The following is a 25170-nucleotide window of genomic DNA, read 5'->3' as shown; positions in this document are numbered from 1 at the left end:
CGCAGAACCCCTCCAGCGCCGGCAGCTGCTCCTCCTGCGCCTTTACGCACGGCTGGTCGGAGCCCGAAAGAACTCGGCGACGGCGGGCCAGCATCGCTCCATCCTTTGGGACCCCCGCAGGTAAGAGCAGGCCCCCGGGCACCGGGTTTTCCGAGGGGGACCGGAGAGGCACGCCGGCTTGGGAGAAGAGGGAGGGACGGGTGTAATCTACGGCAGCGCCAAGTCCCGCACCCGTTTGCCGCGCCGCGCCTCCGGCCTGCTGCAACAGGTGAAGTAACCCGAGCTAATTACCTCAGAGCATGTCTAGAGTGCCTTTGCTCCTCCCCAATGTGAGACAGAGGTTGTGGCTTGGACCTGGAGCGCTACGGGCGACAAGCAAGGTGGCCAGGTGCAAAAGGGGGAGGGGCTCCTAAGCCTTTAAGTGCAGGTGGTGCTCCAGTGACAACTAGCAGGTGCAAATATTGCCTCTCCTGACGCATTTATAGGTTTTCTGTTATCCTTCCCTGGCCGCCCTCCCAGTGACTGGCTGTGTCTTTTCATTATTTGTCCAGAGGCTTCTCCTGGGGATGTTTTGAGCAGGAAAAAGTCCTAGCTTTCTCCCAAACTAAGGCAAACAATCAGCCTTCTCTGTATCCATCCCCCAATACAAGATGCTAGGTGCTAGTAGCTAATGCCCCAGCTTTGTAACACAATTTCTGGCAGGGGGTGTTCATAGTGTTCTTCTTTTTTTAGAACTAGACCTTTTTTTAGGACTCTTTCCTCACCCCTCACATACTCCCACATACACCCACACAAACAACTGGTAGAAATGAAACTTGGACTTAGCCTCTGATCTGTTTTCATCACCCTAAGACTCAGCTGTGAAACATCATAGTAAAACACCTCTGGAAATCTGTGGAGTGGTATTCACCTTGACTCCATTTGTGCAGGTCCTGCATTGAGGAGCTGTGATTTCCAAAAAAGGTGGAATGTGCACCTCTCACTTTAGAAATTAAGAGCTGCCATTCATGGTGACTGAGGGAATCTTGTCTTGGTTGTGTCAACAGGTTGGTGTTTTTGTCTACACCTCCCCATAGTCTCAAAATCGGGGGGCCGTTGTATGCGAAGCAGCAGGTGCTCCAGCAGTGAGTTGCAAGTCTGGCTAGAGCTGAAGACTTCATAGATAAAATAAGACATCTAAAACTGAAGTGATCTTTGAGCCATTAGCCTAACCTACTTGACCGAGTTGGTGTGAGGAGAAAAATGAGGGGAACCACCTACCCCACCATGAGCTCCTTGGAGGAAGATGGATTGATAGACTTGTACTGATTGCCCACTGGAAAAGAACTGTCTTAATCAGGGGCCTGGCAGAGTTGGGCAGATTGCCCTAAATGCAACGTTGCAAGGTCACGGACCCTGCCGTGCTCTTTCAGCCCAGAGCCTAGGGAGTGGTGGTGATGTTCCCAGGAGATAGAACTTCTGGAACTGTGCTGAAGGAAGTCTGCTCACATAGGCAGATATTGCTGGGTAAAGACCACAACATCTGTTGTTTTCCCCATCTGAGCATCTGTCTCAAAGAAGCGTTGTGTTGGAATGGCTGGAAAGCCTGCATCCAACATTTGGGACCACAATTGGTCCTGGCGAAGGCATTGTTAGCCTTGTTTGCTCTGCAGTTCTGCTGTCGATCATCCCCACCCCCACCCCAAAGCCTTAGTGGTTTTTGCTACTAGTCTACATTTTTGGGTGCAAATGCTAAAAATATCCTGACCTAGATTAACTTTTGGCAAGGATCGCAGGGGTGAGGCCTGGGTTTGGCAGGGAAGCTGTCAGGCTGGTGCAAGATTCCATCTTTTTATGCTCGTTGCACCATGTTGGTCTCTGCCAGGGGTGTGTTGAGCTCAGATGCAGGGAGCAAAGGGGAGCTCAATTGGTGTTATTCAGGTGCAGAGACAGGAGGTTGGGGTGTATGTCTGTCCAGCACATTTTCCAGGAGGTAGGTGGGATTTGTTTGCATTTACAGTTGAGGTTTGAAATGTTAACCCCCTAAGTCTATGGATGGAGCATGAGCCGACAGGAATGGAGGGCCAAGTCTCAGAGACCTAAGCAGCAGGTATGCACTGTCAGCCTATCTGATTGGCATGTAGTCCAAAGCCTGACCTGATCAGGCTAGCTAGCAGAACCTGTTTTAGTATGCAGGGATGCTATAATAAGAGGTTTTTGCCTGGTGTGACTGCCCAGAACCCAGCTTTAGCTCCATGTATGTTCATGTGCCTGTGCGTATGTTCCACCTTCCCTCAAGACATGTGACTCAGCTCACTCCTGTGAGTCAGCTGTAGCCAGATACCAGCTCTGCAGGCATCTTTTTGATGCGGTTGTTCACTGTTCCTTTCTCCCTTCCATGAGGGGCAGGCCTCCGCTTTCTTCTGTTGGGTTATGTTTATTGGGCAGGTTCTGTTTCTTCAGTTGGGTTCTGCTGCAAGGAAAGGGAAGAATCCTTCCTTTTATAAAAGGAGCTGAAAATACCTGTGAAAAACCACTGCAAGCTTCAAGTACGTTGGGTAAACTTTTTTAAAAAAACCCTAAAATAAGCCAGGTTTTGATGGCACCTCTGGACGCTGTTTTTCTCTTCTTCCCTGTGTACTGGAACTACTTTCTTGTTTTGGAATACCTTTGCTATACGTGTTCTGGTATCTGGATTGTGTCAGGTGACTGCGTCTTGGTAGCCTCACCTCACATTCCAGACTGGACTAGGTGGCCTTGGAGCATCCTTTTCTTGTTTATGATTCCAGAGTAGCAGGCAGCCCCAGCATGAATGTGGCCAGTTTCCTAGCAACTAACTACAGTTTTACATTTCCAAAAAGACAGTGGAAACAGTTGTCCTTGTTTTGTTTTTTCTTCTCTCTCCACCCCACCCCTAGGTAATCCTATTCACTTTCTTATGGGAAGTGGGTGGAGGGAGACTGGAGTGTAAGGAATCTCCAGTCAGCTGCTTTGCAAAGTGATGTGGGCTCACATTTCAGCCTGCCAGCTCTGTGCTCATGAAAACTGGCGAGGAACTGCTGCTGTGGATGTTTTTCAGGGCGCCTCCCTCCCTCCCTCGAGCTCTCCAGTGTCCTAGGCATGACCCTTTCCTCTTGGATGTGATCCGCAGTCGGGGAGAAAGGCGGGGAAATACTTGTGCAGATGTTGCGTCCAGGCAACCTAAATTCCGTAAACTTCACTAATTGAACAAATTTGTATGTGCAGGCTTATTTTAAGAGCAAAAGAATTACTCTGATAGATCATCTCAAGTGTCCGTATAGATCAGCATCCTTTCCCCACCGTAGCCATCTCTTATATCTATGGGAGGCTTCCAAGCAAGACAGGAAGGTATCAGCCCTCCACTGCTATTGTCCCCCTACCAAGTGGCATTGAGAGTTTCGTTGCCCCTGAGGCTGATCTGCCACATTCCCCCCTGAATTTGTCTAATCCCTCTTTAAGGCCAACTGAAGCTAGTGCCTGCCACCCCATCTTGCAGCAGTGTGTACCATGAGTTATCATGCATAAGTGTCAAACTCGCAGCCCTCCAGATGTTATAGACTACAATTTCCATCATTCCCTGCCAGGATCATGCTGGCAGGGGATGATGGGAACTGTAGTCCATAACATCTGGAGGGCCACGAGTTTGACACCTGTGATTGTAGGCAGTCAATGTGAGGAGCAAAGAAAAACCTCTGAGCAGGTGCTGAGGCCTCACCCTTTGGCCGATAGAAGTCTTGTTTGGCCCTCTTCTCACTTTTGCAGATAATCTACTTGTTTTGAGCGTTGACTCCTCGCATAACTTTCCTACATTTCTTACAGTATCCTAACCCATTGTTCCAGGATGAGCTTGACTTTCAGAACATTCTCAAGGTGCTGGGTGCTGTGCCATCAGGCTCGTTCCTGCCAAGCGGCCTCTTCTTTTCCCGCAAACGAGAGGCCCTTCTTCGGAGAAGCCTGATGCCTGGAACTCCCCAGGGGAAGAAGAAGAGTTTGGATTTATACCCTGCTTTCTCTCCTGTAAGGAGACTCAAAGGGGCTTACAAACTCCTTTCCCTTCCTCTCCCCACCACAAACACTTTGGGAGTTAGGTGGGGCTGAGAGAGTACTGAGAGAACTGTGACTAGCTAGCTCAAGGTCACCCAGTAGTCTTTATGCATCGGAGTAGGGAAACAAATCTCCAGAGAGGTTCACCTGGTGCCTTCCCTGACTAGTTTTGGGCACCAGTTAGAAATGCGCCTTTGTAGTCAGGTTTTTGTTGTGTATTCAGGGTGTTTGTTGTGAGGGGGGGAGGGCAAGGAGATTGTAAGCCCCTTTGAGTCTCCTGCAGAAAAGAAAGGGGGGGATATAAATCCAAATTCTTCTTCTTCTTCTTCTTCTTCTTCTTCTTCTTCTTCTTCTTCTTCTTCTTCTTCTTCTTCTTCTTCTTCTTCTTCTTCTTCTTCTTCTTCTTCTTCTTCTTTCTTCTTCTTTCTTCTTCTTTCTTCTTTCTTCTTTCTTCTTCTTCTTCTTTTGTGGTTTTGTGATTGTGGTTTTTTATTTAGATTTTTCTTAGTCTCTCTTTTTCTCTTTTTTGTGTCCTTGAACTGCCTTGTGAACTTGGAAGGGTTGAGAATGTGGAAGAGAAAGGGGGGGATATAAATCCAAATTCTTCTTCTTCTTCTTCTTTCTTCTTCTTCTTCTTCTTCTTCTTCTTCTTCTTCTTCTTCTTCTTCTTCTTCTTCTTCTTCTTCTTCTTCTTCTTCTTCTTCTTCTTCTTCTTCTTCTTCTTCTTCTTCTTCTTCTTTTGTGGTTTTGTGATTTTGGTTTTTTGATTTAGATTTTTCTTAGTCTCTCTTTTTCTCTTTTCTGTGGCCTTGAACTGCCTTGTGAACTTGGAAGGGTTGAGAATGTGGAAACACATTTTAAAAATAAACTATTTCATATTTTTTTAAAATCTCACCGTTCTCCCAAGGTACCCAAGCAAGTGCAGCTATTTTCCCTTGCCTCCATTTTGTCTTGCCCCACAAGCTAGGCTATAGCAGCCCTAATAACCCAAACTAGCTTGTTCTTGCCACAGAAGCTGATCAGGTTAAGATATGGGAGACCACCAAGCAAAACTGAGGCTGCTCTGCAGAAGAAGGCAATGGCTAACTACCTCTGCTCATCTTTTGCTTTGAAAACCCTGTGGGGTGGAACTTCATGGGGTCTCCATGAGTTGGGTGCAACTCACTTGCACACTTTACCTTATAAGCTTGGCTGGAAGATAGTGTCTGGCCTAAGGGTACCAAGTGGGCTTCATGGCTGGCCCAAATATCTTCAGCTCTCATCTGGCACCTCTACCTACTGCCCCATACAGACTCCCTAGTGAATCACATCCTGATGTCAGGAGGAGGAAGAACAAGATGAAGAGGAAGGAGGAAGAAGAGTTGGATTTATATTCCCCTTTTTCTCCTGTCAGGAGACTCAAAGGGGCTTACAATCTCATTTCCTTTCTCCCCACCCACAACAAACACCCTATGTGAGGTGGGTGGGGCTGAGAGAGCTCCAAAGAACTGTGGCTAGCCCAAGGTCACCCAACTGGCGTGTGTTGGAGTGCACAAGCTAATCTAGTTCCCCAGATAAGCTTCCACAGCTCAAGTGGCTGAGCGGGGAATCAAACCCGATTCTCCAGATTAGAGTGCACCTGCTCTTAACCACTACACCACACTGGGGAGAGTGGCAGAAGGCACACAAGCTGTCTGGTTCCGCTGCAGCAGTAAACTTTTGTGTCTTGAAAAAAAACAGCAATCCAGATACTAACTGTGAGACTGAAAATAAGCTGATGGCTTTTCTTAACACCATTGGTGTTTGGCCCACTATCAGGATCCCCCCCCCCCTTTCTTCTCTTTGGCCCTCTGGATGAGGTAGTAAATTCTTGCTCTGTAAAACTGTATGGCCTGGGAGACTGTGGAGCCCCCCCGCCCCCCGCCCAACCTTTTTAGGGTTGACATACAAAGACTATTTTATGGGCAGTAAATGTTTCAGAAAGGGAAGCCAGCTAGTAGATTTTCCTCCCAGGGACCTGAAATAAAGCTTGCCCTTTTTGAGAAGTGGTTTCCCCACTTTTCCGCCCCAGCCTGGGTGTCAGTGTTTAGCAGAGCACAAAGAGCCTTACTTCTTAGAAAGACTCGTTCCTACGTGCCTTGTGTTGATCTTAATGGGTTGTCTCTGGTGTGGGGTAGGGGGTGGGGTGGGGAGGAATTCTCCAATATACAAAAGGCCCATTGAGGGATTGCATCAGGCAAGCAGGAGACCAGATGTGGGAAAGGCCGTGAACTTGAGAACTTGTATGTTCTCCATGGAACAGAGAGCACCAAGAGATGATGTGCTGTGAATCAGTGTGTTCCAAACCTTCCCAGGATCCCTTGGGGTTCCTCAGACGCTTCTGAGGGGCTCCTAAATGAGAAAATTTGTAGCGGCAGAAGCTGAGTTCCCTGAAGATTAATGTGTCTACCAAGACTGGTCTTCCTTTTCAGTGGACAACCAGATGTGCAGGAACTGTGGCTGAGCAGTGGAGTACTTGCTTTGCATAAAGGATATCCCAGGCTTGGTCCCTGCCATCTGTGATTAAGGACCTCAGCCAGCAGGCACCAGGAAAGACCTTCCTCTGCCTACCTAGTTAGAGATGGTGCCAGTCCAAGTAGATGATTGGAGTAGGTGGACCTATGGTGTAAGCCAACATCATACATTCCAGAGGGAGAGTTGACTATTTTAATGTAGAGCGCCCTGTGGGAAACTGAAAACAAACCCCACAGGTGCCCCAGAATGCCTTGCAGCTGTGCACAGCAGACGTGCAGAGGGTCAGTCCATGCCTGAGAAAGAATGGAAAGGGCTCCCTGAACGTGAAAGGCTCTGATGGCTCAAATGGGCCTTGGGTTTACGTCCCGCTGCCTCTGCTGCAAGTGTAATGTTTGGCCTTGGGGAAAGGAGGTGTCTCTTGGTTCTCCACCTGTAAAGGGGGGATCCACAGTATTCTGTCTCACAGGACCTTTCTCTCAGCAGATGGTGCTAAAACCCAGTTTCTCTTTTCTGTCTCCACAGTGCCCATCTCTACAATGTCTGAGATGGGACTGGCCTCCCCAGAGCTGTCCAGTCTCCCGCCATGCTGTGGGGAGACTCCCGACGCTTACTGCCAAGATGACCGCTGGCAAAGGCTGCGCACTGCTGTCAGAAAGCTGGAATTCTGGGAAAACTTTGATGTCGAATTGATAGGCAGTGGCTTTTTTTCCAAGGTGTACAAGGTATGGTGATTGAAAGCAATCTGCAGTTATAAAAAAATCATTTCCTGCAATTTGCCAGGATGAATTTCAGGGTGGTGAGTGCCCTTTTCTAGCAACCCCTTCTGTTCTTTCAGGTGGTCAGTGATATCGTAACATCACAAGCCAGGAGGTGGGGATAACATCTTGCCTGGAACACATAAACTACACATTTTAACTTAGTGAGCAGCTACCACTTTCCTCCAGGGCTTTAGGAGCTGTGTTTTGTGACATTGGCTGTTCATTACTGGGGATCCTTCACCCCGTATAGCTCTACATTTCCCCGAGTTTCTAAACTGGGAGCCAACTTGACAGTTCAGCAGCTGGTTTCAGCCTGCAGTGTAGGCACACGCCCGTCAATGCCACAGTGTGCTCTCCAGCCATAGTGATGAGTCTTCATTCAGCATAGATTGGAAAGGAGAGGAATGATGTTTTAGTTCAGAACTTTCCAAGCCCCACTGGGAGGTTGTCAGGTAGGGAAATTTGGTAACCCAGACTGTGGCCATGTTATCTGGCTGTAGGATGAAGCTGCATAGTGTCTAATATATTGTCGAAGGCTTTCACGGCCAGAATCACTTGGGTGCTGTGTGGTTTCCGGGCTGTATGGTCGTGTTCTAGCAGCATTCTCTCCGGACGTTTCGCCTGCATCTGTGGCTGGCATCTTCAGAGGATCCTCTGAAGATGCCAGCCACAGATGCAGGTGAAACGTCAGGAGAGAATGCTGCTAGAACACGGCCATACAGCCCGGAAACCACACAGCACCCATGCATAGTGTCTGTTAGTCAAAGGTTGCCTAAAATAAGCAGCTATTCCAAAACGAACATTCCAGTTTTCTTTGGAAGAGCTGTTTTAGGCCAGGTAGGCGGCTGCCTGTCAAACCTTCTCTGTTGTGTCATCTAGACTGTGGAACTCCCTGCCTGAAGCTGTTGGCCCAAAGCCAAGTTGATTTTTCAGTGCTGGGGGAAAATGCTTTTCTTTCCTATGTTTTTATCTACTGCTGTTGCCTGTGTAAGTTATCTATCCTGTTTGTTTTTCGGCTTGCTTCTGCTCCTGGTATTGATTTTTAAATGTTCCACTCTGCTTTTTATCCCCCCCTCCCCCAGTTTTATCATTTGTGTTGCTTCTGTTTTTCTATGATTGTTTGTTTTGTGACTTCTGTGCTGTCGATCTTCTTTTGTGGCAGCCCTCTTTTATTCCTGTTCAAATGGTTCCATGCTGTTTCCAGTGACGTAAGCCACCTTATGAACTTTTTATCTGGTAAATAAAACCTGCCAAGAGAGTTAGCAGTGGCTTGTCACATTTTTGGAGTGAAGCTGCCCCCTCAAAGCTGGCAACCGGGAAGCTTTCCTCTCTGGAAGATGTCCTGTCTTCCTCCCCCAGACTGACTTCTTAGTACTGGGTTGCTCCTGGTTGGTTCTCCCTCTTCGCTGGAAGTTTGGCATTTTGCAAAGGGAATTGAGCGTGACCATTCCTTAGCATTCTCATGATGTGCTGTCTCTGACGCTCCTGGGGCTGGCACTCGCCCTTTCGCTGCCGTCGCCCCTGCTGTTTCTGGCTTGCCAACAAGCCTTGGAGAGGGGTTTGTGTTTTTTTTTGCTGTAGCAGCAACTCTTCCCTCAAAGTGCTCTGCATGCGTTTTTTTTTCCTTGTTCAAAAAGAGCTTGCAAGGCAATCTGAAAGCCAGGCCAAATCGCAGTCTGAAATCTTGCCTGAAGTTTTGACGCTGCAGAAGCTCGGGTCCAGTGCTCTGAGCCCTTCTGCCAGGTTTTCTTCCTTGTACTCCGTGCTGATCTGTGTGTGTCCAAAGCTGTTGTGCCGTAAGATGATAAAACTTTGTTGTTTAAAGGGAACCAACATCTTGGCTGACATTTCAAAGTCTGCTGGTATCAACTGTGGAGTCCCTCCTTAAAAAGAGCCCTTCTGGATTACACTAAAGGCCCATAGGAGTCTAGCAGCTTGTTGCCAACCAGGAGCAACCAGACCTTGCTAGAAGGCAAACAAGTAGGACCCGGATGCCTTCTCAGAAGGAAAGTCAAATTAGGCCCCTTCCATACATGTGGAATAATGCACTTTCAATCCACTTTCAATGCACTTTGCAACTGCGCAGAATAGCAAAATCCACTTGCAAACAGTTGTGAAAGTGGATTGAAAGTGCATTATTCTGCATGTGCGGAGGGGGCCTTAGAGTTGCAACATTAATTACATTGGCATCGGGCACGTTAATCAGGAAAGAGAGTCTCCGCTAGGATGCCACCGTGTGGAGGTCTGTGTTCCATTCAGCCATCCGCTTCTCCTCTGGGAGCTGGAGGGCCCAGGGCTTTCAACAAAACTCTGAATGGTCCAACGGGTGTATCAGGTGATCTCTGAGCTATCTGTTGTTTTGAATAGCCAACATGAACACATTTTAATATGTGTCAACAAATAGCCAGTGGAGTCTGTGAATAATGCTGCCAGAATACCTCTGATTAGTTTGTTGGAGCATCGCCAGCAAGGAGAAGGGCCTCTTTTGAGAAGTCTGGAGAATGTACTGCAAACAGCCGTTTCCCTAACAGCTCAGAGGTGGTGGTTGTTTTTACCACCATCGCTTCCTCTGCTCTGGATCTTTTACCAAAACAGCAGGAATAATAAAACATTGACCTTTTATGTATTGTGGAAGGCTTTCATGGCTGGAATCACGAAGGTGTTGTGGGTCTTCCAGGTTGTATGGTCGTGTTCCAGTAGGATTTTCTCCTGGCGTTTTGCCTGCGTCTGCATCTCCACAGATGCAGGCGAAACGCCAGGAGAAAATGCTACTGGAGCACGACCGTACAACCTGGAAAACCCACAACACCCTAGTTAACCTTTTATATCACTAACTTAGATTACTGATCCACAATAGTGGACTGATTACATTCTTGGTCATTCCTAGCTTGTGAGGCTTGATATTCCACTAGGCCCAGGTAGAAAATGGCCACTGTGAGAAAGGATGGCAAAGCCTCACAGGGTATATTTTAAGGACTGAACACTGTCGATGAATAGCGCTGGAAAACAGCGCTGTCATCCTGAGCCAAATCTGCTTTGTTGGAAACAGCCCACAATCTCTTGCCAGAACCCGGTCCCTGGCAATCCATCCTGCGCGGCTAATTGGAAAGGTTGCTTTGCAAATTTGCATCCAGTAGAAGTGGCATAAATGGGTGTTTTATGGTGCCTGAGCAGCTGTGCTACAACAATTGATCTTGCTTGGAAGAGGGGAACGGGGGCGGTAGACAGGGTGATGTACGCAAGAACGATGAGGAAGAGATGAAGGTCAGGATCTGATATAGGAGTGCTGCTAAATAGCACTATTACTCAATTGAGAAGCGGATGACTAATCAACTAGAAGCCCTTCAAACATAACATGTAACTAACATTTCGGCAACGGCGCCTCTTCTCTGAGCTAGCACAGGAAAAGCAAATGCCACTCTTCTCTATTAGGTTAGAACAAGCAGTCTTCAATATTTTATTTCTTACACTTTTGAAGGCCAGCCTGGTGCAGTGGTTGAGAGCAGTGGACTCTAACCTGGGGAACAGAGTTTGATCCCCCATTCTTTCACATGGATGGTGGACTCTTTATCTGGTGACCCAGAGTTGTTTCCCCACTCCTGCTTTCCTGCTGGGTGACCTGGGGCTAGTCATAGTTCTTCCCTAATTCTCCTTACAGAAGAGAAAAGCAGGGTATACATCCAAACTCTTCTTATTCTGCTGATGTGAGCAGTTTCTATCTCCTTTGCAACAGTCCTTCAAGGTAGCTGGGCCGGTCACCCTCCCAGGTTTTGGAGAGCTTTGTGGCTGAGCAGGTTGCTGAGTTCTCTCATCACTGTAGCTGCTATATCGGTTGATGGGAGAGAAGATATACTGAGTGCCTGTGTGTGTATATGTGAGTAAGAGACACCGAGAATATCTTGGCCAAGACTGCACAGTAGGGCTGTGGCAGGGGTAGGAGTCAAACCCAGAGCTTCCCAGGCCCAAGTCTGTCTTCACCAAGGATCAACAGAAAGCCATGAGCACAGAAGGCATTGTGGTAGAATTTGATTGATGGCCCACCGAAAGCTCTTATTCCAGTGCTCAGTAAGTTGATTGAGGAATCCACCAATGGGCCCCCCAAATCCCACTAAGCATTCTGAATCCACAAGTGTCCAGGAACAAGCAAAAATAGGCGGTAAAAATAATACTTCCAAGCCAGTGGTATATATCCTACCAAAAATTACAAAATCAGTATAGAATTTAAACTGTTATTCAATGAGGTCAACTATAAGTAAATAAAAACAAACTAGATTTCCACCAGAAAACAACAAAAAAGAATGCTAGTTGGGCAGAATCTACAAATCTAATCCCAGAAATCCAACTACTGCATTCGTAGGAACCAGAACCAACTGTACAGTAGAGAAGTTCCTGCACCAGGTATATATTTAGTATGGAGAAATTCACCCATAAAAGATTATTCAAAAATGGCTTGCACAGCAGGGCCTGTGTGAGAGGCCATGCCCTTGTTGTGTTGCTCTTTGCCTGACACCCACGGCGTGCGCTCATGGTGTGACTGTGGGCTGCTGGCAGGTTTTTACTAGGGTCTTTCATGAGGAGCCTGTGCCGGGTGGCACAGCGTTTCCCAGCAAAGCAGAATACAACCCAGTTGCAACTTCCACTGCCTGTTGATGGCAAGTTCTCCCACATGGTGGCTATGAATTCTTGCTGGAGCTGCTATAGACACTGTGTGTGTGTGTGTGTGTGTGTGTGTGTGTGGCAGCTAGCTGAAAATTTCCAATAATAGCTGGGTATTGGCTTTATTCAGCTTTACTGAAAATTTCTGGATTAACCCCCCCCCCATCTGAAATTTACTCATAATTTTTATCAGTTCTTATGCCTAGACTAGACCCTAGTTAAAGTTTGTAGGATGCCAATAGTTTGAGTTCTCTCACCCTTTCTCCAAGGAACAAAAGGCAGCACTCTCCTCTCCATTCTTAACAATCCTGTGAAGTAAGAAGGAGACTGATTGGCGCAAGGCAGTGGTGGGATCCAAAAATTTTAATAACAGTTTCTGGTGGTGGTGGGATTCAAAAAGTGGCGCTGCCGCACACACGCACCTCCAGTCCCTATTGGGCAGGGAAGTTGCTTTAGTAACCCCTTCTCGGCACTCAGAAAAAATTAGTAACCACTTCTCTAGAACTGGTTGGATCCCACCTCTAGCTCAAGGTACCTGTACGCCGTGTGGCTTAGTGGTTAAGTGCTTGCACTGATACTCACACAGGATCTCGAGCCCCCTTCTGGCTCATGGTCAATTCAGCCATCCATCCATTTCTTGGTTGGTAAATGAGTACTTAGCTTATAGCTAGGAGGTAAAGAATAGCCAGGGAAAGCAATGGCAAACTACCCCACAAAGAGGCTTGCCTATAAAATCACTGATCGCAGTGGTACCCCAGAGTCGAACACGACTGAAGAGGAAACTTTACTTTACTCAATGGCTATGGTAGAGCCATTTAGGGTTCCTCCAACACTCTAACCACAATACTACACTGATTCTATTATAGGAAATAATTAACTTTTCCAGTTAAAAAAAGTTTTTGACTTCTGGGCAATACTTGTTTGCATATTCGAATGCCTTTTTATATGCAGGCAGGGGTGGGCATTGATAATTCAATCAGACTTACAATGCAAACCACTTCAGGGCAGGGGAGCACTGCAGCGGCTGCAGGCAATGCAGTGAAGGCTGCACTGCAGCTACTTCCAAAGGGACTTCGGGCAGTTCACAAGGGAGGGAAACTCAAAATCCCTCCCACTGCCCAGATTGCCCCATTGGCACCAATAGCTAAGTCTGAGGGGCTGGTGGCTGGTGTTCTCAGACTGGAACACGAGTGGAAGTTGACTAGTGTTGGCTCCATCCCAGGAACACGCTGGTCCCCCCCCTCCCGTGCTCACACTGGCATTTGTGTGGATGCCAGCATTTCCCCAGGGTGTCCTAGACTTCCAGGTTTTGCTGCCACTGAGCTGAGGGGCGGCTGGCCACTGGCACCTCTTCCCCCTCCACCAGCAAGGGTGCCCCTTGCACCGACAGAGGGGCAAACACGTCGGCACAGCCCTCCACCACACCCTGTGAGCATTCAGCCTCCCCCCCATCTGAATTGGGCTGTTAATGTCAGTGTCTTTCTGGAGTGGACACTGTTTTGTTAGTGTCTTACCTCCATTGCTGCTGGTTGAATTTTCTACGATCCAAACTTTTGTGCATCCCCTTTCTCCCAAGTACAGAGAAAATGCAATTCTAATCTTGATTTGCATTGATGTGTCACTAGTCTCATTTTGCTTTTTTCCCCTTTTGCACATGCTTTAGGACTATTGGTGTATCTTGCAAAGCTATGAGATGGAGTTCCATTGTTAGGGCGGCCCTTGCGTTGTTTAAACTGTTTTTATCATTTCAGGCAAACATCTTTGGTGTGGGAGGCAGCGACGGCAGCTACAGAAACTTTAAACAATTGGTCTCTGTTCTTCCCGATAGCTTAGATGGTAACGTCAGGAGGAGAACCCAAGTTGTACCAGTCAAGTAGAACTGCTAGGCTGAAAATGAAATATCAAGGAGACTGTGTCCTTTGACTGATGTTGTTGGGGTTGGAGATCCTTCTCCCTCTAATATATATTGAGCTCCAGTGTTGTACAGTGAACAGTGGTTCTCACTGGTTCTGATCTTCTGATCTCCTCTTCAACCGTATGCAAACAGAGAACAGAAGAGTGCCCCCACTTCAGTCCCAGGAGATACCCAAAAGGGATGGTATCTTTTATGCCTCTCCTTTGCCATCATCCTTCTGTCTGTTCATCCCTAGAAATGTGGTACCCCGAAAATAGAGCCTGGTAGTGCTTGGTTGTTGTTCCTTGAAGGCAGATCTTCTACTCACTGAAGCAGCTGCCCAGTCTGTGATCCCAGGTCTTCCTGCCAGCCGTGTTGGCTGACAGAGGTGGTGAGTGGGGTGTATCCTGTCAAGTCTCTCCCTGATGCTTGGTGCTTCTCTCAAAGCATGATGCATCTGTCAGAAGGGAAATGACTTTTTCTGACACACCTAGCATGCTGTCCAATACGGTTCACAGAGTTCCTCTTCCATCAGAACAGTGGCCTCACAAACATGCCAGACTACTTTAAGCATACCAGTTGCATATAATTTGTGAAGGCTCAATTTTTACAACCATGTCTCTGGCCTTGTTACCCAAAAGCTCCGGTTTCTCACCAGAGGTAACCTGTGAGTGACAGTTTATATGCCTTGCAGAACAAATGTAAATGTGGAGACAGTTTTTAATTGTTCCAGTTTGTCTTTAACCTGGTGAGACTGAGTAGTCACCTGTGCTCATGCCATTGTCTTATGGTGCACAGGTCACCCAGAGTGCTGGCGGCAAAGCAATGGTGGTAAAGATCTACAAAAATGATGTGGACCAGGAGGTGATTGTGCGTGAGATCAGCTTGCTGCAGAAGCTCTCCCATCCTAACATTGTGAGGTGAGTCCTCAGGTGGGAGATGACCCGGAAGAGCAGCCCAAAGCTCAGCTCATTGCCGAGTGCCTAGTATGATGTAATGGTTGGAGACCCAGGATGAAATTCCCACTCTGCTGTCAAACATGTTGCATAAACTTGGGCTATCCATAATCTCAGCATTCCTTTAGTCACAGGATGAGGATAAAATGGAAAAGGGGAGAACAATGTACACCACTGTGGAGATGTTCAATGTATTGTCGAAGGCTTTCATGGCCAGGATCACTAGGGTGCTGTGGGTTTTCCGGGCTGTATGGCCGTGTTCTAATAGCATTTTCTCCTGACGTTTTGCCTGCATCTGTGGCTGGAATCCTCAGAGGATCCTCTGAAGATGCCAGCCACAGATGCAAGTGAAATGTCAGGAGAAAATGCTACTGGAACACAGTCATACAGCCCGGAAAACCCACAGCACCCTAACGTACACCACCCTGAGCACTCTAGAACAAGTAAAGGATGCAAACGTATTGAATAAATTAATAGAGGCTGAAATTTTTTAATTTAGATCTGTACCACCTGACTTTTGAACAGGTGATACTGAATCTAGCTCCCTGTGTCTTGTACCATTGATGGTCCTTCCTCTGGGCTCCTCATTAAACAAACCTTAGTGTCTTCTTCCCCTGGCCATTTTTTTTCTTCCTCCCCCCTATCCATTTTTCTTTTGTTTCCTATGTTTAAATAGTCTCAGTAGATGCATGGCTGCTTATTCACCAGCACTTGCAAACAGATTCTTTTCACTGTCGTTGGACCTATAGCAGAAAGCAACTTACCAATTATTGATGCTTAAGGTAGAAATAATAATGAACTAAATAATTGATAACGCCCCTCGCAACAGTACACTAAAATCTGCTGTTGACTCTTCCTGCTAAATGATAAAGCTGGCCCAGTTTCTTCTCTCTCTCTCTGCCCCTACCACCTTCTTTGCCACTCTAGCCATGCTGCCAGCATTTGTAGAAGCACAAGCATCTTTGTTCCCAGTTTAAAGAGAACATAATGGGATATGCCAAGAACAAGTCGTCCTGGGGCTGGAGATGGTGAGGGAGGGTGGGTGGGTCATCTTAATTTGGTTTTTGAGCCTTGTGCTAACACTGGGCTGCAGAGAGCATCCTTGAATTGTTCGTTTCTCTCTCTCTCTCTCTCTCTCTCTCTCTCTCTCTCTCTCTCTCTCTCTCTCTCTCTCTCTCTCTCTCTCTCTCTCTCTCTCTCTCAGGTATCTTGGCATCTGTGTGAAGGATGATAAGTTGTACCCAATTCTGGAGGTAAGGACTTACTTTCACAGTTGCTCTTCAGAGTGGTAAAAACTTATAATGTACGCATAAGGATATAAATATTCTTCCCTGCCCTCCTCCCCTGACTCCCGGATGGATATCAGTAAGCATCAGTTGAAGGATTTATGCCTGATAAATCCTAGGATTTCCATTAATGTTGAATGGTTGTCTTGGCTTTCAGAGGAGGGGAGAAGATGAGTAGGTAGCTGTAGTCTAGACACAGGGTGACCAACCTCCCCTTGAGATCTAGAGTACTAGTGGAACTACATCTGGCAGATTCAGAGGGCTGACTCTATGGTGGATTCCGCATGGGCCAAAAACAGCGGTGTGAAAACAGTGTGAAAGGGTTTAGAACGGTGTAAAGGGGTTTACACTGTTTTCACACCGTTTTCACACCGCTGTTTTTGGCCCATGCGGAATCCACCTGTGACATCATATCCCTGCAGGCACTTCTCCCAGATCTCCGAGAATTTCCAAAGGTGGAGTTGGCAACCCTCATCTGGATCATACTGCTCCAGACTTCATTTGGAGGGGTGTGGTGGTTATGTGTTGGAATGCAGTCCCAGATGTAAAAAGCTATTATTTGGGAGAGAAGTCTGAGCTAGAACTCTTCTCCTGATATGCTGCTTCTCCTTTTGCAGAGAGATTGGGGTGGGGGGTGGGGAAGGATCAGAGATCAGTCAGTCATAAAGGTTCTCATCTTGCTGTCTGCAGTGGTTATTTGTGAGAACTAGGCCTTTAGTCAGCCCTTGGTCTCTGCTGTTGATGCCAGATAGTCCAAGAAGCCCCTTCCCTTCCCCACGTCTTACGGATTGGCAGTAAGGACCTTCTTTCCTTCTCTGTGCACAGTATGTGAATGGAGGAGTCCTGGAAGAACTTTTGGCTTGCAAGGATGTCTCTCTAAGCTGGAAAGAAAAGGTGGACTTGGCTTCAGATATCACTCGAGGGATGGTTTACTTACACTCCAAAAACATATACCATAGAGACCTCAACTCTAAGGTAAGCTAAGCTAAGTGTAGCTTCCTTGTACTGAGGCAGGATACCTCTGAGTACTAGATGCTGGAGACAAGGAGCCCTGCTTTGAGACTACCGGGTGGCATCTGGCTTGGCCTCTGCTTGAGACAAAATGCTGGGGTTGGGTGGGTCCTGGTGTTTTCTTAATGTTCTTAGGAAACTGACTCACAAGGATGACATCCCATCCAGGTATTCAAAATTAGCAGAGAGGTACTGGTTTGTGGTTTTTCCAGACAGGATCTGCAAGCTAAATAACTGAACCGTATCCAAGTCACTTACGGGAGAGTCGGAAGCTCGATAATGCCATTAACACTAATGGGATTTTGGCCTCTGCATTTCTCATGCCTCTTGGGATGTCTCGAATCTGCTGCTTACCTGATTGGTCACTTGGCTTTGCAAGGCAGCAGCAAGGATCTGTGCCTGCTTGCTCTTAGAGGGCTAGAGAAACAAGGCAAAAACACGGAGTTTGCTCTTAGGTCAAAGGTTTGGTGAAGTGGTAAATGAACTCAAATGGTACCCCAGGAGATATACCACCACTGAGAAGAGTTTTTAGCTTGTTTGAAAGGATCTCGGGGTGGGGTGAGTGGTGGCAATGGGTATGCGAGAAGGCCCTAGAAGAGGCCCTTGACGTAACTATATCCTCCATCTTGGTTCTCTGTTTTTGGCGTAAAACATGGTGGGATGCAACTGTTAACAGAGTAAGCTCTGATGCAGCTGTTGCCCAGTTTAGATCTTGGCACCTAGGAGAGCTACTGTCGATCACCATGTCCAGCAGTGGGAGGGCAGGAGGCAACTAGGTACCCCTCTGTCCTGTCTGGATCTTGCAGCTGGGATTTCTTTCTTTTTATGTTTACCTGTCACTGTAATTTATGTTCAATGTTAATTCCTCTAAAATCGTCTTATAAAAAAGCCCTGAGGAGGATGGATAAAGATACCCCCATCCCCCCCAACACAGTGAAATCTATTTACATTTCATTTCAGAACTGCCTCATTCGGGTGACCCAGCGGGGGCGGGAGGCCTTGGTGGCGGATTTTGGCCTAGCTAAAGAAGTGGTGGAGTTTTCTGCAAAGGGTCCTGAGAGGAAGCTTTCTCTTGTGGGTTCAGCTTTCTGGATGGCCCCCGAGATGTTGCGTGGGGAGCCTTATGACAGAAAGGTACAATCTCTCTCTCTCACTTCACTCATAATCTCAAAATGACACTGGATGAAGTTTGGAACGTGCAGGGGGGTTTAAATGTGTAATTTGATGAATCAGTTGTAATTTACTGAAGTTGATGAGTTTAAAGATGGGTAGGGAAACGATCCAAACATTATTTGGTTGAGTGACCGCCTTGTTTTTCTCAATTGATGGATGAAATTGATACCCTGGCCTCCAGCATATTGACTTCAATATGGCTGTGCTGTTTTTAAAGTAACCAAATCAAGTATATAATCTTTTTTTCCATTTGGCATTTCTTGGCAATGCTATAGTTTGACTCACTTATCTGAGTCACTGTTGGGAAAGATTACTTAATTCCTCCCCCTTAGGGTTTTTTTTCTGTTTTTGTGGTTTTGGAACCTTTTGAGGTCTCTTCTGTAAAGAGAAAATGGCCCGAGGGAAGGAACAGATTTGTAGGGGAGACTCAATGGGTGGGAAATAGGATTTCTACCATTCCCCACTGTTGTTTCACATGCTGACAGAGGAGAAATATCTAATTGGCTTCTCACCGTCATGTAAGTGTGCAATATTGCTTCTAGCACAAAACCAGAAGTAATGTTGTTATACCAAGGCAATGCTGTAGGATTCACCCCAAACTATGGTTTAACCGTAGCATTTTTGGTGAATCTTGTAGTGACACCCCAATATAATTGCTTCCAGTTTTGCATCAGAAGTGATATTCATTGATGCAAAGTTAGCAAGCTTGTCCCCGTGCCCCCAATTTCTCCCTGTCTCCAGATCAATTCCCCTGCAGGAAACGACAGCGTTGGAGCACAGACTCTGTGGAATTTCATTTCCCCTGAACTCTTTAATCTCTTCAAACTCTACCCTTCCCAGGCATCACCCCCAAATCCCCAGGAATTTCCCAAGCCACAGTTGGCAACCATACCTGGGGAAAGAGCTAAGCACACACAGTCATCTTGCTTGCTGTGTCTTCCCTTCATTTCCCACACAGCTGCTGTGGTTGTCTTACTAGGAGTGGCCAAATTACACGTTCTGATTTGTAATCTGATTAGGGTCTAGGTTACCCTGACCCGTCATTGACTGTCAAAGGCAAGGACCGTTTCTACACAGGCTACCAGCCTGCATTTGATGGTATTGTGAAGCCGTGATTTTCTGTGTTCACACTGCATTGTGGTGCATGCATGCGCCTCCTGGGTTTCCCCTACTCCCCCCCGCTTTCTGAAACCTGCTTTACCGCCAAGTTTTTACAAACATCACAACGAAGCCCAGATTTTCCCAGTCCTGCCAGATGTCAAACCATTTTCCCTACCCTCCCTTTCCACCCCCACCACTGAGCTTTTGTTTTGTCTCTTTTTTAATTGGCAGTTGAATTTCATTATAACTTTCTAGCGACATTCTCTGAATTGCTAGCTTTCATTTTTATACTACTGCAGACATATAAGTCAAGAAGGCATTTCTCTGCAACAAAAGGGCCTAGAAGCTTGCTTTTTCAAAATCTGAAAGCTGGGAATTCAGAGAACCTGACACGCAGATTGGTAGAAAACTGTAACCGTATAACAGTTTTCATTTGCTGATGGAAGAAAGAAAGCTCTGAGAAAGCCCTGGTGATGAAGGGGGAAGAAAGCTGCTTCTATGGCACCAGGGCTGGGCAGCTGTGTGGAACCGGCCACATTTGGAGACCCATTGTCATTGCACTGTGTTGGCTGATTCAGCAGCAACAGGGAATCTATGCATGCCTATTCCCATGTGGAAAACACTCTTGGCTTAATGTATTGTCGAAGGCTTTCACGGCCGGAATCACTTGGGTGCTGTGTGGTTTCCGGGCTGTATGGCCGTGTTCTAGCAGCATTCTCTCCTTACGTTTCGCCTTCATCTGTGGCTGGCATCTTCAGAGGATCTGACATTGGGAAAGCAAGTGAAGTATATATACCTGTTGGAGTATTCACCCACCCTGGACACTCCAACAGGTATATATACTCCACTTGCTTTCCCAACATCAGATCCTCTGAAGATGCCAGCCACAGATGCAGGCGAAACGTCAGGAGAGAATGCTGCTAGAACACGTCCATACAGCCCGGAAACCATACAGCACCCAAACTCTTGGCTTAGTTTTCAACCAGGACTCTGTATATTCCTCCACCCAGTTTTGATTCTTTCACCAGCCAGCAGGTGCAGGCATTAAAAAACAACAGTAGAGGCAAGGGGTGTAGAGTTACAGGCTTCCTGGTTGCTGGTCCTTTTGTCTTTGCTGCTTGCATGTCTACCTGAAGGGATGGATTTCCCCTCCTATGACTCTTTGTTTAGAAGAAGAGTTTGGATTTATACCCCACCTTTTCTGTCCTGTAGGAGACTCAAAGGGGCTTACAATCTCCTTTCCCTTCCCTGCTCACAACAAACACCCTGTGAGATGGGTGGGGCTGAGAGAGCTCTGAAAAACTGTGACTAGCCCAAGATCACCTAGCTGGGGTGTGTGGGAGTGCACAGGCTAATCTGAATTCCCCAGATAAGCCTCCACAGCTCAAGCAGCAGAGTGGGGAATCAAACTCAGTTCCTCCAGATTAGAATTCACCTTCTCTTAACCACTATGCCACTGCTGCTCCTAGGCTCCAAGGCCTGCCTCACCTTCTGTTATCTCGCACTAGCTAACTTTTACTTTTTCCAACAGGTGGACGTCTTTTCCTTTGGTATCGTCCTGTGTGAGATACTGGGCAGGATTCCTGCAGATCCAGAGGTGCTGCCTCGGACTCAGGTCATTATAACACACCATTCCAGCCAGCAAGAGAGAGATGTGCAGCCACCAGTGCTATGGCTAATATACTACGTTATTTTCAGCACCAGTGGGGTATCAGGTGCTGTGCAGAACAGGCATGTGTAGAGTTCTTACAAGCAAGTGGGGTTCAGATTATGTAGGGAAGGTAGCATTAGAAGAACTGGGGCTCAGAGCACTGGAGGGCAATCCATTAAAACATGCCCTTAAAATGGGAGGGATATTTCTGACTCCTTTTTCATTATTGTTTCCCACCAGGATTATGGCTTAGATGTAGCCGCCTTCCAGGAAATGATTAGTGGATGCCCCAAACAAGTTTTGGATTTGGCTGCCAGCTGTTGTAGAGTAAGACATGTTTCTTTTAAAAAGGATGGGGTGGGGTGGTTGTTTAAGAACATAAGAAAGAGCCTGCTGGATCAGACCAGAGTCCATCTAGTCCAGCACTCTGCTATTCTCAGTGGCCCACCAGATGCCTTTGGGAACTCACATGCAGGATGTGAAAGCAATGGCCTGCTGCTGCTGCTGCTCCTGAGCACCTGGTCTGCTAAGGCATTTGCAATCTCAGATCAAGGAGGATCAAGATTGGTAGCCATAGATCGACTTCTCCTCCATAAATCTGTCCAAGCCCCTTTAAAAGCTATCCAGGTTAGTGGCCATCATCTCCTGTGGCAGCATATTACAAATACCAATCACACGTTGTGTGAAGAAATGTTTCCTTTTATTAGTCCTAATTCTTCCCCCCAGCATTTCCAATGTACGCCCCCTGGTTTTAGTATTGTAAGAGTTTGTCTTGGGTCCTCTCACCCCCTAGTCTTTTGCCATCTTTTTTCAGTCATGGATTATGGAAATGTCTGGTAGGAGTTGAGAGCTCTGCTCTGCTTGCTTTACTTAAATAGACTGATAAGATGGGGGCCAGTGAGGAATTAGGGGGAGATGGGAGAATGGCCCACTTAATGCACATGTCATTTGGCTCAGCTAGGATGCTTTTGGGAAGTGAGTTTTCTTCCCATGGGCTCATAGCACCATGATGCTTTTGTGCACCACCCAGGTTTTCCTTGATCTTTTATGCACTTGTTGCCTGCCTCGCATTGAGCACACATTCCCTTTGGGGTGGATCTTCAGTTATGCACTCATTTTAGTCTCTTTGGAAGTCACTGCGCTCTCAGATTAGAGAAGCTCTATGGTTTCCGAAAGTGGGCAAAATGCAACTTTTCCTCCCCTTCACGGGGAAGGCAAAGGGAATGAGCGTGCATTATGCCTCCTTTGGGTTTTCCTGCTCCTTTCTGCCTTTCCCCATCCATACGACAGGATTGAAAGGGCTGGGCTTTTTTTAAAGTGTTTGTGCTGTGGGTCTGTTGGTGGAACCATAGACCTGTGAAATTGACATGGTCTATTGCATTCTTGATAGACCCAAGCCGCCATCCCAAAAACAGGTAACCTTCCCAGAGGGAGGTTGTACATAAATGAAAAGGAAGTATTGCGTAGGCCAGGGGTCTGCAACCTGCGACTCTCCAGATCATGAACATCATGGACTACAAATCCCATCAGCCCTTGCCAATTGGCCATGCTGACAGGGGCTGATGGGAATTGTAGTCCATGAACATCTGGAGAGCCACAGGTTGCAGACCCCTGGCATAGGCAAAATGGTGGATTGGTGCAGTTGGGGACGCTTCACAGCAGAAGACTTCCCCTCTACACAGAAAACTGCAGAAAAACCAAGCTGGTCTCTCTGGGTTACTATTACCCGCTCAGGCTGGCCGCAGTTCTCCAGGGTCTCAAAAACGAAGTCTTTTACATCATTTACTACCCAATCCATTCAAATGAAGACTTTGGGGACTGAACCTGGGACCTTCCTTATGCCAAGCAGATGTTTTCCTGCTGAGACGTATTCCCTCTTTTATACATGAATCTCCTAAATGGAGCATCTGTTTACAGCTTTCTTTCTTTTCCCTCCAACTTCCATCAGCTGGAAGCGCTGAAGCGGCCATCGTTCGCTGAGCTCCTGGAAGAACTAGAAGATGCCGCAGAGAGGCTGGAATCTGTGACAGACCATCAGTCCCCAGGGTGAAGCTTCTTCAAGGAACTCAGACTGTAAATTATATGTAAATCTGAGAAAAAACAAGGGGGTGTGATGAGGGGGAATATCCCCAGGACAAAATATTTAAAGGGTGCCTTGCCCTGATGCCCTGCTCAGGCAGACCTGCAGCAGAGGAGGAAGCATCTGCAGCCCTCCGCTGGGCCCCCCTTCCCCATTGTGATATGTTTTAGATGTCCAAAGGTCATCCAGTCTTGGTTCCCCCACAGATCAAGGCCAGATTGCAACGTATGCCACAAGAAGAGGGGAAGTGAATCCCGAATAACCATTTCTTCACCCAATGTTTAATTAACAGTTGACAGTCCATACCATAGTGGGGAACAGCTGCCTTTTAGAAATGTGTAAGTCAGTCCATGGAAGAGGAGAGCTGTGTCATTGGATGATAGCCTCTATATTCAGAGGAATATGTCTCTGAATACCACATGCTGATGACAAACAGCAGGAGGGAAATGTCATCTTTATACCCTGCTTAGGGGATTCTGAGATGCTTTCAACTGGTGACTGCAACATTACCTAGTGGGCCAATTTCTGTGTTTATACCTAAGCCTTGGGACCAAAGGACTGTGCTTAACCACCCAAATCCTACGCAATTCCTCTTTGTTGCTGTGGCTCTTCTATGGCTGAATCTAAACTTTATGAGAGATTAGTGACCATCACCAAAAGGAGCAGCTCTGTGTCTCTTCTTCCTCCTGTGAATAGGAAACACGTGACATAATACCACCAGGCTGCAGCTTATTCCACCTCACAGTTCCCTCTTTGGTAGGATCAGGAAAGATGCATCATAGTAATACAAGATGTTACCAGAGGAAAAGCATGTTGTTTTTGTTTTTGTAGGCAGCCATTCATCCCTTATGAGTGTAATTGTTCCATAAGCCATCCCCAGCATCTGAATGGCCATCCTTCTCTTCCTTCACTCCCTTTTCTTTGTTAAAAGAAACTGTGTAGGGCAGTAATGCTCATCATAGCAGTCCTGGGCTTCGTGACACCTGCCAGTGGGTTTGCTGGCACCTATTTACTCCTTGCATACAACATTACATCCCCAGTGCAAAGAGCCCATTCTGGTTTTCCTCCACTTCATTAGAGCAGGAGGTGCTTCAAGAAAACCTGGGAGGCATCGCCTTGTGACTGCAGAGAGCTCCCGTTCAGAAATAGCAGCCTCCATCATAGAGTCATGCCTAAACTGGGTGACTGACTGCAATGCCTCATGACAGCTCTTTCGCAGTGTTCTCTCTGCCAATCGTATTGTGGCGGCCCTTGTTCCCCACCTCAACATTCCCAAAAGATCCAGTCTCGAGAAGATTGGGGATCCTGACGTAGGGAAGATCTCTCTTGTCCCCTGCTGTAGCTATTAGTGCTAAACCCCTCCTTGCCTCCCCACACAGATACCTCTCTACTCTAGACAGCTGCTGAAGTTCATGTAAATGTCAAAATTGGTCTTGGAAGAGAATAAGAGTTCAAGTTGCATTTCCCTAAGAACATCACTTTGGGCCTCAGGCATTTCCTTTTCCAACTTAACACGCTAAAGGTTTCAATAAAGGTGGGGGAGGGTCAAGATTTCAGCAGGGTGTGTGTTTGTGCGACTGTGGATTTCCATTATCTTTTAAGATCTGTCTGCACAGCTGCACCCCTGCTTGCAGCGACAGCTATGACCTGCAGTAGTTTCCACCCTTACTCCCCCAAAAGACTTTAACCTGCTCAGGTCTTCCCTTGTATAAATCAATAAATGGTTGGTTAACTTTTCCTTGATGCCTTTATACAGCAATGGACTCTTTTCTTTTCTTTTTTTCTGAGCATGGAGCATTCCTTACAGTAGAAAGGGAGGGGAACCTTTGAAAAGTTATGAGCCAGAAAAGCAAAACAGAATTGGAAGCCACTGTGGATTTGGGCAAAGGAGGTTATTTCTTACAATTGTGTGCAGTTAGCCCTGTCTGCCAAAAAACAACCACCACCACCAACCCATCCCAGAATGTTAAAAAAGAGTGTATTGTCGAAGGCTTTCACGGCCGGAATCACAGGGGTGCTGTGTGGTTTCCGGGCTGAATGGCCGTGTTCTAGCAGCATTATCTCCTG

General features: G+C 47.0%; 1 protein-coding gene across 2 annotated transcripts; it reads left to right on the top strand.

Annotated features, from left to right (window-relative positions):
- Positions 1–7: 7 nt before the first annotated feature.
- Positions 8–24841, top strand: LOC125441414 (dual specificity testis-specific protein kinase 2-like). 2 transcript variants are annotated; one of them, XM_048511947.1, is made up of 9 exons: positions 8–120; positions 7060–7259; positions 14644–14765; positions 16006–16054; positions 16913–17062; positions 18059–18232; positions 20904–20987; positions 21264–21350; positions 22972–24841. In XM_048511947.1, exons 2-9 carry the CDS (start codon positions 7074–7076, stop codon positions 23071–23073), a joined length of 954 nt encoding a protein of 317 aa, XP_048367904.1. In that variant the 5' UTR covers positions 8–120; positions 7060–7073; the 3' UTR covers positions 23074–24841. The 2 variants fall into 2 exon arrangements, with proteins under 2 accessions (XP_048367904.1, XP_048367903.1); XM_048511946.1 differs by lacking the exon at positions 8–120 and adding an exon at positions 187–268.
- Positions 24842–25170: the final 329 nt, after the last annotated feature.

Source organism: Sphaerodactylus townsendi, linkage group LG12, assembly GCF_021028975.2.
Source record: "Sphaerodactylus townsendi isolate TG3544 linkage group LG12, MPM_Stown_v2.3, whole genome shotgun sequence".
Taxonomy (NCBI): Eukaryota; Metazoa; Chordata; class Lepidosauria; order Squamata; family Sphaerodactylidae; genus Sphaerodactylus; species Sphaerodactylus townsendi.
This window is presented reverse-complemented; position numbering and strand designations above follow the sequence as displayed.